Source organism: Chanodichthys erythropterus, chromosome 20, assembly GCF_024489055.1.
Source record: "Chanodichthys erythropterus isolate Z2021 chromosome 20, ASM2448905v1, whole genome shotgun sequence".
Taxonomy (NCBI): Eukaryota; Metazoa; Chordata; class Actinopteri; order Cypriniformes; family Xenocyprididae; genus Chanodichthys; species Chanodichthys erythropterus.
In genome coordinates, this window is record NC_090240.1 from 4,431,045 (window position 1) to 4,444,177 (window position 13,133).

The window sequence follows — 13,133 nt, forward strand, 5'->3', positions numbered from 1 at the left end:
ATCAAGAGGTTATTATGTTTCAATGCTGGTCTGCTCAGTCAGGTCTCATTTCACAGGGGAGCTGATGCGAAGGCAGATCCCCGTTCAAACATACAATCCACAAAGACACTTGATGCTCAGTTACTAGAGCTGGGACAATAAAACAATGCATTGCGATTCGTGGATCGATGCTGAGATTTTCAGAATGCATCGTGATTCTCTCTCGAATCGAATCGAGCTTAGTTCCTAACAACATGGCACTCTAGGCTAGTTTTTAACCGCACACTCAAATGCTCATGAAGAAGAGCGCTGAAGAGCAAAGGACACTGAAGAGCGCTCGTGCATTCGGTTGAGTCTGAGTGCAAGTGGTTAAATGTACTTGGACCTCAGAATGCTTTTATGATGCAAGATTAATGTATACAGCCCACTGCAAACACCCTTGTAATTTGCTTCAACCTTGTTGAACTTAATGAATGATTATTCTATAGATGGTTTCACAACTGGAGTGTGTAAGGAATTGGAAAGCAAGCAGAGTATGGCTGTTGCCATCTGCTGTTAAAAACTAAACTGAGAATCAACTCGAGAGAGAATTGCGACACGTGGAAAATCTCAAAATTAATCCAGAAACATTTCTCAATTCACTATGCATCGATTTATTGTCCCAGCCCTATCAGTTACCATCAGGAGACCAAAGCGCTAGCTAACTTTGGGCACAATGAGCAGTAATTGGAAAAAAGTAGTCTCTTCTCTCAATTAAATACAATAAATTAAATTAAATTCATTGAGCATCAGATATCAGAAACTCCTTTTGTCTTTTAGTAATAAAACAGGACAGCAGAGTTTAGACATAGTTGACAAGTTGAAAGGGTAAAGGCATCATATACCTGTGGTGGGGCACTCCTGGTCTTTAGAGAAGTCAATGCCGGCACCAATCAAAGTCATGATCTTCTCAATCTGTAAGAGAAAAACATACACAGTGAGACAACCACATGAAGACACTAACCAAAACGCAATTTGAATTTTTTTTGAAAGCAGCTGTAATTTATGTTAAACTTTGCATTAATGATTTCCCAGCAGAGCAGATAAAGCAGTAATGCAGAAACAATTCCGACAGAAAAAAACATCTATCATCCCAAGGTTATGAAAATCATGCACAATGTATATAAGAAGTGACTTAATGTTAGACAGAGAAATGTTTGGTTACACCAACCCTGACCAATACAGTCACAAGTGAACTGAGGGTATGTCACCCACCCCCAGTTACACACGGAAGACAACCTATAGTCTAAACACCCAAGAAAGTAAACACCAAGTAATATAGATAAAATCAAAAACATGCAGGAGAACAAGGGGACAACATGTCATTTCATATATTCACCATCATCAATCACTAGTCCAACTTGTTAAATGTCTGACTAGAAGACACCGTCTGCAAAGTCATAAGGGTAAAAGTAGTTCTGTCTTGCATCTGATTATATCAATGGTAGTCAAGTAGGACAATTCTAAAAGTTAGCAAAGTCTAAAAACATCTAAGCAACTCTTCTCTTGGGTATCTTTGGAATCAGCATTCATTAATCATGACGTCCACACTCTTCAGTGATTGACAGAATGCTGCAGTAACTGAAAGAGCACTGAGACATTACATCAGCATTGTCTGGATCGTCATTTCAATATGAGAATTCATTCAGTCGTGAAAAATGAATTCAACTTCAAAAACAGGCAGTCAATGAGATTAAGTTACGTCCTTAGCAATCTTAGACATTATGAATCTACTGATGTGTGGAAGCAGATTATAATTCTTCAGTTCAGCAGTGGAGTTACATAATATAAAGACAAAGGAGGAGGTGACGAGGCATTTACAAATGACGCACAAATTCTTTTAATTGGGGGATAATGTGTCTGTGTGACTGATATTAAAAACTGGCAGAAATGTGAAAAAAAATTGAAATATGAGTTAGTAAAAGAAAACAGTGACAGCAAAGCTGCCGAGCAACAGCTTATCAAAAGTATTGAGGTCAAAAAGAGAGCAATAGACAGAAAAAAATGGGAGAGGGAGCTTGAATCCTGCCACCCCTGCCAAGAAAAGCTGTCCCAGAGAAGTCTGCATGAAGACAATGACAAGGTTTCCAAATGTCTAGTAGTGACGGTCAGGCATTTAAAGGTATAGATTAAAAACAACAACAACAACAAAAAAACAAACAAACAAACAAAAAAAACCCATTAAAGTTCTGTTCTGATTTACTCACCCTCAAGTTGTTCCAAATTTATATTTATACTTACTTTCTTGTGTGGAACAAAAATGAAGGTATTTTGAAGAATTTTAATGCTGTATATTCTATTATTTATATAGTATTTATTAATATTTTGAATTATTTTTTCATTTGTATAGTTTCAGTTTTAATCTTAAGTCTTAGTATTTTGTTGTGTTTTTGTCATTCTATTTGCTCTTATTTATTTTTATTTCAATTTTAGTTATTTGAATACTTCAAAATTATTTCAACTAGTTGAAGTTGACAAGGCAACATTTATAATAAATTATAAATGTATTAAATCTAATAATTGTATTGTATTTAAGCATAATTTAAATGAACAAAAAATGTAAACTCTCTGGTGCTCTTCACAAGGTCATCAAAAATGACCATGTTTCAAAGAAATGAATGTACTATATTTTAGTTCGATAATGTTTTTAATTTAATATTTTGTATTTTTAGGGGATTTTATGGTACAAAATTATATTTATGCAGTAGTCATAATCCATTAATTCACTTTTGAGCATAGACCTGAAAATGAAATTTCAAACTTAAAACTGTTGTAAATCTTGAATGGAGCACTTAAGTTTGGTCTCTTTTTAAAGATGACACTTGGCAGATTATTGCTGAAGTGAAAAGTTATCGAATTTTATGTTTATTGTTATGAAAAACTCACAAAATACTACTTTCAATTTTTATATGAAATATATTTTTATTCTAAAACTGCAAGAAAATCAAAGCCATTAATTTTGTGTTGGCGCAGTACCAAAAGTTTCCACTAGATGAAATTAATTTCCCATTAATTTCCAAAGTAGTCATTTTTGAGAACGAGGAGTAAAAGTGTTTTTCAGGACCGTTTAACCTTTTCAAATCATGTCCATGATTTATTTTTGTGTTCACATAGCAAGTGCCAAAACCTTTACCAAGTTTCGTAACCATTCTAATGAATTAAAAAATTCTAAAAAAACAAAACATACATTTTTTCGGTCAAAAATGACAGAAGACCACCAGAGGTTTAAAGTGATAGTTCATCCAAAAATGAATATCCTGTCATCATTTACTTACCCTCATGTTGTTCCAAACCTGTATGACTTTCTTTGAAGAATGTTTAGGGGGTGAATTTTGGGTGAACTATCCCTTTAACTTCAACAACGCTGGAATGTCATGAGGGTGAGTAAATGATTTTTTTTTTTTTTTTTTTGCAAAATACTCATTTATAAAATACATAATTATAAGAACACCTCCATTTAACTTTGCTATCAGTAACATCCATCAAGAACGGTTCATTGTGCACAATCTGTAATAACCCGCGGGCAGCAGTAAAGAGCAGAGGAACAGCAGAAGTGGACAGGAAGCCAGAGGGACGTGTGGAGTATCTTACTCTTTGGGGCGGCCGATGTCTCCATGGAATAGAGAGGGAATGCCTTTGTCTCTGCAGGGATAAAAACCAACTTTTGTTCAATTGCTATTTTTTGCTTAAAGGGAGAACAATGTTTAATCTGTGACAATGGCACAGTTGAGGAACCCTACAGTTAATGGGAACTAAATATAAACATGACATCCAGGTCGGTGTGACACCTCAGTGACCATGTTTCCAGAAATAAACCCTTTTGAAGACGCACAAACACTTGAATGGCTGTCAAGAAAAAAATGAACAGTCTGGGAAAGAGGAAAGTGGGAATGCTTTGATCCCAAAGTTAGTGCCAGTTTGGCTCCATCTACAACAGGAGAGTATTTTTGATTTAAGGATTAGCTGTGTAAAGTTTTTTCATTCCAGTCTCATCCAGAATCCATCAGAAGGAAGACGAGTCATCAGTTATGTCTGACATCTCTCTGTCTCACAGCAGTTCTCTCATTTTCAATATACAGTGCATCTGTTAGAGCGCTCACAGCGCATACATGGCAGATTGTACAGCTATTCACTTTTCTTATAAATTTTCACACTGTTACAGCCAGTCAATCCATATGAGTTTGTCAATGATTCCTGATATAATGTTAATATAAATGGCATGGGATTGTGGGTATTATGCATGGACTTCTCTCTCTCTCTCTCTCTCTCTCTCTCTCTCTAGAGAAACTATGCTTATACTATAAGGTGTCCTTGTTACAGTGTACTAATATTAACCTGTTAACTGTCATGGGCCCACCGGTGGGCCCACAGCCATTACATATTTAAAACAGTAATATTCTATACTAAACCTAAACTAATCTTGACAAACTATATATCATTTGAAAGCTTAGAATCTCTAGTTTACATATTTGGAGACTGATTTTCAAAATAAATTACAGAGGAGCAGTAATTTATCAATTTGCAACAAGCACATTTTCATACTCATAAGGCATGTTCAGACCTTTATTTTGAAATAGCGATGAACATGAAAAATCATTAAAGATTGGTTGAAACATGTTTGTTTTCATGCCAAAAGATAACATCCATTCAATTTTTTGAGAAAAAAAGGTCTAAAAATGTTTTTAATAGAAAAAAAAAATACATTTATGATTGTGGCGGCGATCTATAACCCACATGCATGTTATTTTTATGTTTATTAGAGGCTAAATTCATATCAAATTCTGCCAAACTTCCCATACTACTTCTATATAGGATGTCTACTTCATAAATTGTATGAAAATAATGTAAATATATGGTTCAGATCACTCAAACCATATATGGAAATGGAGGCGCCTTTATATGGTCAGTAATGGAGCTTGGTTGTCATCTAGTGAAAAAGTGTGGTACTGCGCCCAAACAAAATCTTACTTGAAAGCTCATTTTTTGAGATATCAACCTGAAATTTGGAACACAACTTGTTCAGATTTTTGGCTTTGATTTCCTTGCAGATTTAGAGTAAAACTTGTTTTGTAAAATATATATTTTATATAAAATATGAAATATTATATTTTAACATTTTATATTTTCATAAACAAACTTCTATAACTTTTTTTCTGTTTCACTTACATAAGTTATTTCAATTTTACAATAATCTGCCAAATTTCATCTTTAAAACAAGACCAGCCTTATGTCTATACTCCAAAGACTTCTTGAATTACAACCATTTAAGTTTGGATAGTGCATTTTCTTGTCTAAAACAAAAAGTGGGGTTGACAGTTAACAGGTTAATTAACTGCATGTATTTACTATAGGGTTAGGGTTAAGATTATGGTTTGGTTTAGATACATGCAATTAATTTTTTACTATATTTTTTACTATTTACTATATTAACTGCATGAAACATAACAAGGACATTGTAAATAAAGTGTTACTGAAACTATATATGAACAAATCTTATTTAATAATGTCTGTATCAATAGTCGGATGAATGCAACAGCCTTAAATAATGTGTTGTCTAATGAAGAATTGAGCGGCAGAGTTCTTCATCAATGCATCAAAATTACAGTCAGCACAGACGCAACACTGGCAGAAGACGATCAATAACTTTCATTTGACAGACAATCATCTGATTGCACAACATACATCTTAAGTGCTTAAAATACTAACACAGTGAACATGTAGGTATGAAGATAGTCATATTTAGAAGCCAAAACAATAATCAGAATGAGTGCTTCATTCCCTAAAAAGAGAGCAAATCTATTGGCGAGATTTGGTGAACAACAAAATTAAACCTGACTGCACTTTATTTCTCCAGTTTCATTTTTAGTTAAAATAAATTAAACACAAAGTTTGAAATCAAACTTACTTTCACCGTGTGTAGGCAATTGAGCGATGAATAGGACCCAATAGCACCATCTTGCGCCCAAGTTGCACAATTTCTAATTTCTGCAAGTATCTTCCAAACAATATGATTCAACACATAATTTTATCCTTGTTAATAGTCGCTGATAAAGAGTTATAAACCATGAACCAAGCCAATCAGCAATGAGGTGAATCATAACATTACAAACTTTGATGTAAAGCAAACAAAAGTTTTTGAAAATCAGACAAAATATGAGGTAATAAGACTGTGTACTTAACAACTATAAAGGATTAGTTCACTTTCAAATAAAAATTTCCTGATAATTTACTCACATGGAAGCACATGCAAGGCGATCATTTGTGTTTATAAAGAATATACAGTTGTATTTTTTCCGAAAATGACAGATTGTTTCTCTAGATAAGACCCTTATTCCTCGTCGGGTATTGTTTAAAGCCCTTTAAAGCTGCACTGAAACTGTCATTTTGACCTTCAACCATTTGGAAGCCATTGAAGCCCACTATAAGGAGAATAATCCTGGAATGTTTTCATCAAAAACATGAACATCTTGAATGACATGGGGGTGAGTAAATTATCAGGAACATTTTATTTGAAAGAACTAATAAAAAAACTACAAACACATGATAAAGCAGTGCGAATCGCATAACTGAATTAAAAACTACGGAAAAATATAAAACTACTCATTTACAAATGTTGAAAATATATGTATATTTTAAGTTTATATGCATAGATATATACAATCATTTCAGTATTTTAAAGAGTGTATAGGGAGATCGACTCGATTATGTCACACAGTGCTTCATTGGAGTGGGCGTAGCCAAAAAGCTCTTTTGCAGCATTTTTTGACTCTGATTGGTGTAATTTTATACAGCATCATGGGTAATGTAGTTTTCACCAGGAATTCTACTGTTCAAACAACTTTATAGCTCACAGTAGGTCTGTCCTTAAAGGTTTATATGTTATCATTCAAAATCAATTTCCTTATGGAGAAAACATTTCTACTCCCAGAACCCAACTGTTACACTCAATTTTGTCCCGAACCACAGTAGGCTTGCATCATCAAAGCAGCAGCTGTTTACCCTTTGTTGCTTGGTAATGACAAAGCAGGAGAAGGCGGCAAATTGCATAGCGTTACTCAATTTTATATTTTGTTTTTTGAATCTTTAGTTTTATCATTGGCCTATCTGCCGTGAATGTTCTGCTAATGTTCTAAAGAACCCTGGAGTCCATTTGTGCTGAAGGCAAGCAGGAATTATATATAGATTCTCTCTGTTTGCAGTGCGTCAGTCACGCTTATCAAGAAAGTAAGCGAGAACACACACAAACACATAGATTTATCCAATCATACGTCATCAATAGAGGTTCACTCCCACAGTTTAGTACGATTGCGTTCATATCAGCAGAACAGTACTGGAGGTCACATGAACCGTACCCCAGACCACCTTTTTTTTTAGAGGACTCGGGTACGGTTTGCAGGTGTAGAAAACAGTGTTCACATCATCCAAACAAACCAAACTCTGGCGTCAATCGAACCCAGGTGCACACCAAAAGTGCTAGTATGAAAGCACCTTAAAGCTCTGACTGGTAACCAGATTTCAGCAACAAACCCAAACCCAAACTTCTCTTTGCCACAAATGTTTTACCTCTTGTTTTATATTTTCATATTTATCTACATCAGTATACTTCAATATAATCAGTGTGTCTGCAGACCTTATCACACAATTGGAAAAGAAATTACGATGAATATCAAACTGATGTCTATGTCAATTTGTGATATATTTTACTGCAGACAAATGTGCAAGTTTAATTAGCCAGAGCAAACGTTATATGAACACTAGCGGAGCTGGGTGACTCTCATAAAGCCCGTCAAGAAATTGATTTTGCTATTTTAGCACCAAGTTTTGGCATTATGGCATTTAAACATTTACCCATAACATTTTATTTGATGTTTGTACTATGTATTACTTCTGTTAGATTAGAAGTCTGGACAGTATGGATTTATTAATGAAGGGTTTCATGTCTGTTCCACCAAACAGAAATCATAATATAAGTTGTGATCAAGAAAACAAAATAATAATAATGACATTACATGGAGCCATCTAAAGGCAATTCAATACCAATACCATGCCGAGTGTGATATGACAGACCCCTAAAATCAAAAAGAAAAAAAAAAGAAAAAGAAAAAAATCTCTCTTCAGAAAACAAATCTGAGCTTACTTGAGCTTCCTCAAGCGTCTCGGACTGCAATTATATCTGACTCTCCAAACAGAGCTGGAGATCTCCAGAGCACGGCTCCACAGGCTGACGGGTTTAAACTTAGTCCAGACGAACAGTGCTGCATGCAAATAAGGCAAAGCGTGCTATATTCACACACACATTATGCTCAATTAATGAACCAAACTGAGAAATATTGCATGCAAAGGACATAAATGAGTGAATAAATGCTAAATAATTAATTGTTTTCTGCATCAGCAAGAGAGCTTGCATCATACAGTATACTGCCTGTGCTTGCAAAATAGCTCTCTCACATTCACACACACACACACACACACACACACACACACACACACACACACACACACACACACACACACACACACACACACACACACACACACACACACACACACACACACACACACCTAAAAATAACAAAATGTCAGCTTTAAAGAGAATATAACAATAGAAGTGCATTGTAAAAGAATATTTCTGTGGGACAATGAGAGAGGAAAAAGTTCCAATCTGCAAAATTCTGTGCAATGGGATTAAATATGATAAAACATGATCAATCAATCTGGGCAGTATCTTTGTGATAGCATTAAAAAATAGATATACAAAAGGTATTAAATAGGGCTGTCAAAAAACACGTTAATTTCGATTAATTAATCTGAGAAAAAATAACGTGTTAAAAAAAATAACGCAGATTAATCCATTCCGTATTGACCTTTGAACCTGGAGCCGCTCTAGCCATCATTCGACTGTAAAAAGAAGGAGGGGACGACGGCTGCGCTTAAGGACAGAACGAGCAGAGCTCCTCCCTCGTGCGTGCGAGCTCTCTCCGTCTTCAAAGTAAGCACCGTCTTTGCACTCTCTCTACCTCACACATAATAATCTAAATCAACTGACACAATGCTAAAAGTTCGTAAGACTGAAACAATGTTTCATGAGGCGCATTCGGAGAATTTTTTTCCTGAATAACCGCTGGGTGTGAATAGTGCTTTCAGTAAACAAAAAGAAAATCCTATCCAGTGGTGAAGTGTTTTCCCCATAGATTTTTTTAAATAAATTTTTTTTAACTGCCTATTTTGGGGCATCATTAACTATGCACCGATTCAGGCTGCGCAGCCCCTTTAAATCGCACGCTCCCTGCCCCGAGCTCTCGACTATGATACAGTGCATTTACAAAGTTCACACAGCTAATATAACCGTCAAATGGATCTTTACAAGATGTTCATCATGCATACTGCATGTATTTATAGTATTATAGTATTTATTTGGATGTTTACATTTGATTCCGAATGAGTTTGATGGTGCTTCGTGGCTAACGGGCTAATGCTACACTGTTGGAGAGATTTATAAAGAATGAAGATGTGTTTATGCATTATACAGACTGCAAGTGTTTAAAAATGAAAACCGCTCTCTTGTCTCTGTGAATACAGTAAGAAACGATGTTAACTTTAACCTCATTTAACAGTACATTAGCAACATGCTAACGAAACATTTAGAAAGACAATTCACAAATATCACTAAAAATATCATGGATAATGTCAGTTTTTTATCGCTCCATCTGCCATGTTTCACTATTGTTCTTGCTTGCTTACCTAGTCTGATGATTCAGCTGTGCACATCCAGACGTTAATACTGGCTGACCTTGTCTAATGCCTTGAACATTGGCTGGCATATGCAAATATTGGGGTCATACATATTAATGATCCCGACTGTTACGTAACAGTCGGTGTTATGTTGAGATTCGCCTGTTTTTCAGAGGTCTTTTAAACAAATGAGATTTACACATGAAGGAGGAAACAATGGTGTTTGAGACTCACTGTATGTAATTTCCATGTACTGAACTCTTGTTATTTAACTATGCCAAGATAAATTCAATTTTTGATTCTAGGGCACCTTTAATTTGATTACCTCAAAATGACCGGGAGTACTCGCTGGAGTGGTCTGTTATCAGTTATAGTGGTTGTTGTCATGCAATATCAGACCACTAGATGGCACGACTGAAGAATCAGAATGGAGTACTGCAGGGAGCCATCGAAAGACAAGTTCATGAAAGGACTGCTAGTTCCAGGTAAACGTAAAGCAAATGATGAATCTACGTAAAATTATCAAATACCAAAACAATGTGTCTACACCAGACACTACCGGCGAGACACGACAAATCCCGACAGTAAACTGATGGTCCGTTCTATTTTAAATGTAGCCAACTCCAGCGCTCTGACACAAAGGACAAATGGGTTTGCAACGTTCACTTTATCTGTGTCCAGCAGACAGTCTCTGTTGAGGTGTGGCCGTCGCGTCCGGTGTGGTGAAAAGTCAAGAAAACATGATGAGGCATTTCTCGCCCTCGGATTCACCAGTACAACGGATCTAGGTTAATGAAGAGAGACCACAGTGTTGTATGCCTCAAAATATTAGCTTCTGGAAATGTGCCGAAATATTAAGAGGCCAAGAAGTACTGTATTAATAACAATATTTTAAATAAATCCTATAGAAATTTGCAATCAAGGACATGTCTGAGTTGCACTTATAATTAAAAAAAAAACATGCATTGACAATAATGATCAGAAATGTTTATTGAGCTGCAAATCATCATATTGGAATGATTTTTGACGAATCATGTGACACTGAAGACTGGGGTAATGATGCTGAAAATTCAGCTTTGATTACAGAAATAAATTATCCATCTAAAAATATTTTCTTTTTCCGGGGGCATGAAAATATTTTTTTTCTAAAAAAGGGGATCCTGGCAGAAAAAAATTGGGAACCACTGCACTAGACCAAGAGATCTGTTAAAATTTATTTAATAGGAAAATATATTAAGAGAGCACAAAAAAAGAAGAAGAAAAAAAAATAATGTCTAATGTTTCTATGACAACAGTTTTGTTGACAGTTATTCCCTGACAGTTTTTGTTGGAAATATTGGGCTACTGAGAACAAGAGACAAGAGAGAAACAAACCCAAGCCAGAAACAAAATGCCCTAACTCAGATTTAATGAACCAAATCATATAATAAGTCTGGTTAAAACACTAATTAGGATTCAGTCTCAGAAAGTCTTTGGGCCATATAATACACCCAGCACAATGCGACAAGGCGCAGCGCAAGTGTGTTTGCTAGTTTGCGTCCGGCGCCGTTCGTGTTTTCCCGTTCAGCGCCACGTCCTCAAATTAGTAAATCTTTTGCGCCAGTTAGTGCGCCCATGGGCGTGCTGGTCTAAAAAAAGAGGTGTTTTCAGGCGCATTGCCGGCGCATTGTTATTTTAAGGAGCTGAAAATAGACTGCACCATAGACCAACTCAAACCTGGTCTAAAGTCAATGGCGCAATATTTTTTTGTCAGAGCGCGTTGGTAGAAACTGCGCGTCTGGGCGCGTCCACAGTGTGTGTTGACTTTGCTTACACACAGGGATGCGCATCACACAAACATGCCAAATATTAAAAACAAAAGGATATATAAACTTTATTTTGACTTTATTTACTGTAAATGAGAGTCTGTAGGTGAAACTGCACGCAGACGTCAACAGCGCTGTTCAAAGGACCAGAAGTGACAGTCTCTGGCTGAGAGGTATTAGTTTAGTGAAGCGCTCAGAGGTTTATGTTAAATGTTTCTTCGGATCTTCAGTGGGACACATTAGATTCTGCTCATTGACATGCAATAATAATATGGCTTGTGTGGTTATCCTATAAAATAACTCTGACTCCATCCAATGACCCACTTCAAACCCAAAGGGCATAACATGGAATACATAATTGAATACATAACAGATTTTGCTCAGCCTCTGAGCAAGCAGTGTTCAAACACACACATACACGCACAACCTTGAGCCTCAGGACTCTCTCATTCAATATGAAAATTGTACTGAAAACGCAATTCAGATTCCCATCAGTGAGCCAGCAGGCAGCATTAACACTCTGAGGTCTGACGGTATCGCCGGCGATACCACCGTGGTTTTTTTCTTATCAGTGTGAAAGAGACTCAAAATACTCCGTCAATGTTGCACATACAATTAAGAGTTATACACCATTTTAATCTGTGGAATATCTTCTTTCATTTGTGTACACTCAGAGTAAAAACAGAATTTTGTGCTTTTTGTAAAATAAAGAAAACTAACATGATGCGTGATTTCTCCTCTCCCTCTGAACGAACTCCAATCTGATAGTTCTCAGAAAATGAACTGTAACTTAGTGAATACTAATGACAAAAAAATTACACTTATGTCTAAAAAAACGTTAAGATGTCAGGTTTTAAATCATGTAAGTCAAATCGAAAACAAACCTTCTTTGTTTATGTAATCTGTATGAAAAGAGAGCCATGTCAGAAATCCGTGATTCAGCTCATTATCCGCTAATGCGGCCACGCCCACGGAGCCAGCGCTATTCAGACGCTAATTCAGTCAATACATGCATTTATTATCTCAATCGTGTATTTATTGTCTTGAAAAGTGTTTATCTGGATGTAAAAGTCATGGTTAGCGATCTCTAGAAGACATGCAGTTACTTCCTGTTTACTTGTCTTCTACAGATGAAGTTTAGATGAGTTTTTGTTTCTTTAGCGCCCTCCTGCTGCTGTATGTATTGGAAACTCCATTCATGGAATAGCCTCTTCTTCTTTTAGATGAATTTGTGGACTAAAATGCACAGAGCGCCCTCCGACTTCAAGGATGAATTGAAAACACCAGCGCTCATAGTAATGACAGTGAATATTAAATAAAAATAACTCCTCTGTATAGAAAATTGACATAAGCATATGAGAATCCAATATTTCTCCAAATGTGCATGCTTTTAAACTAAAAGCCTATATTCAGACTCTTTGCATCACAGAAATACATTATATTTTAAAGTATAATATAAAACCATTACTTTATATTGTAATAATATTTTTCTGTATGTTTCATATATCATAATGAGCTTGAGACATCACAGAAGGTTTTTTTTCACAGCCTAACTGACTGAAATGCCTCATTAATATG

General features: G+C 35.8%; 1 protein-coding gene across 6 annotated transcripts in view; it reads right to left on the bottom strand.

Moving 5' to 3' along the window:
• Nucleotides 1-13,133, bottom strand: part of LOC137009561 (ankyrin repeat and SAM domain-containing protein 1A-like) — a 140,301-nt gene that overhangs the window by 38,721 nt on the left and 88,447 nt on the right. For 5 of the 6 annotated variants that reach the window (XM_067371882.1, XM_067371880.1, XM_067371883.1 and 2 more), the window contains 2 exons: nt 3,610-3,660; nt 864-933 (listed from right to left, as the gene is read on the bottom strand). In XM_067371882.1, coding sequence (XP_067227983.1) covers nt 864-933; nt 3,610-3,660 — 121 coding nt within the window. The remainder of the gene's footprint in view (nt 1-863; nt 934-3,609; nt 3,661-13,133) is intronic. The other variant, XM_067371881.1, reaches the window with a different exon arrangement.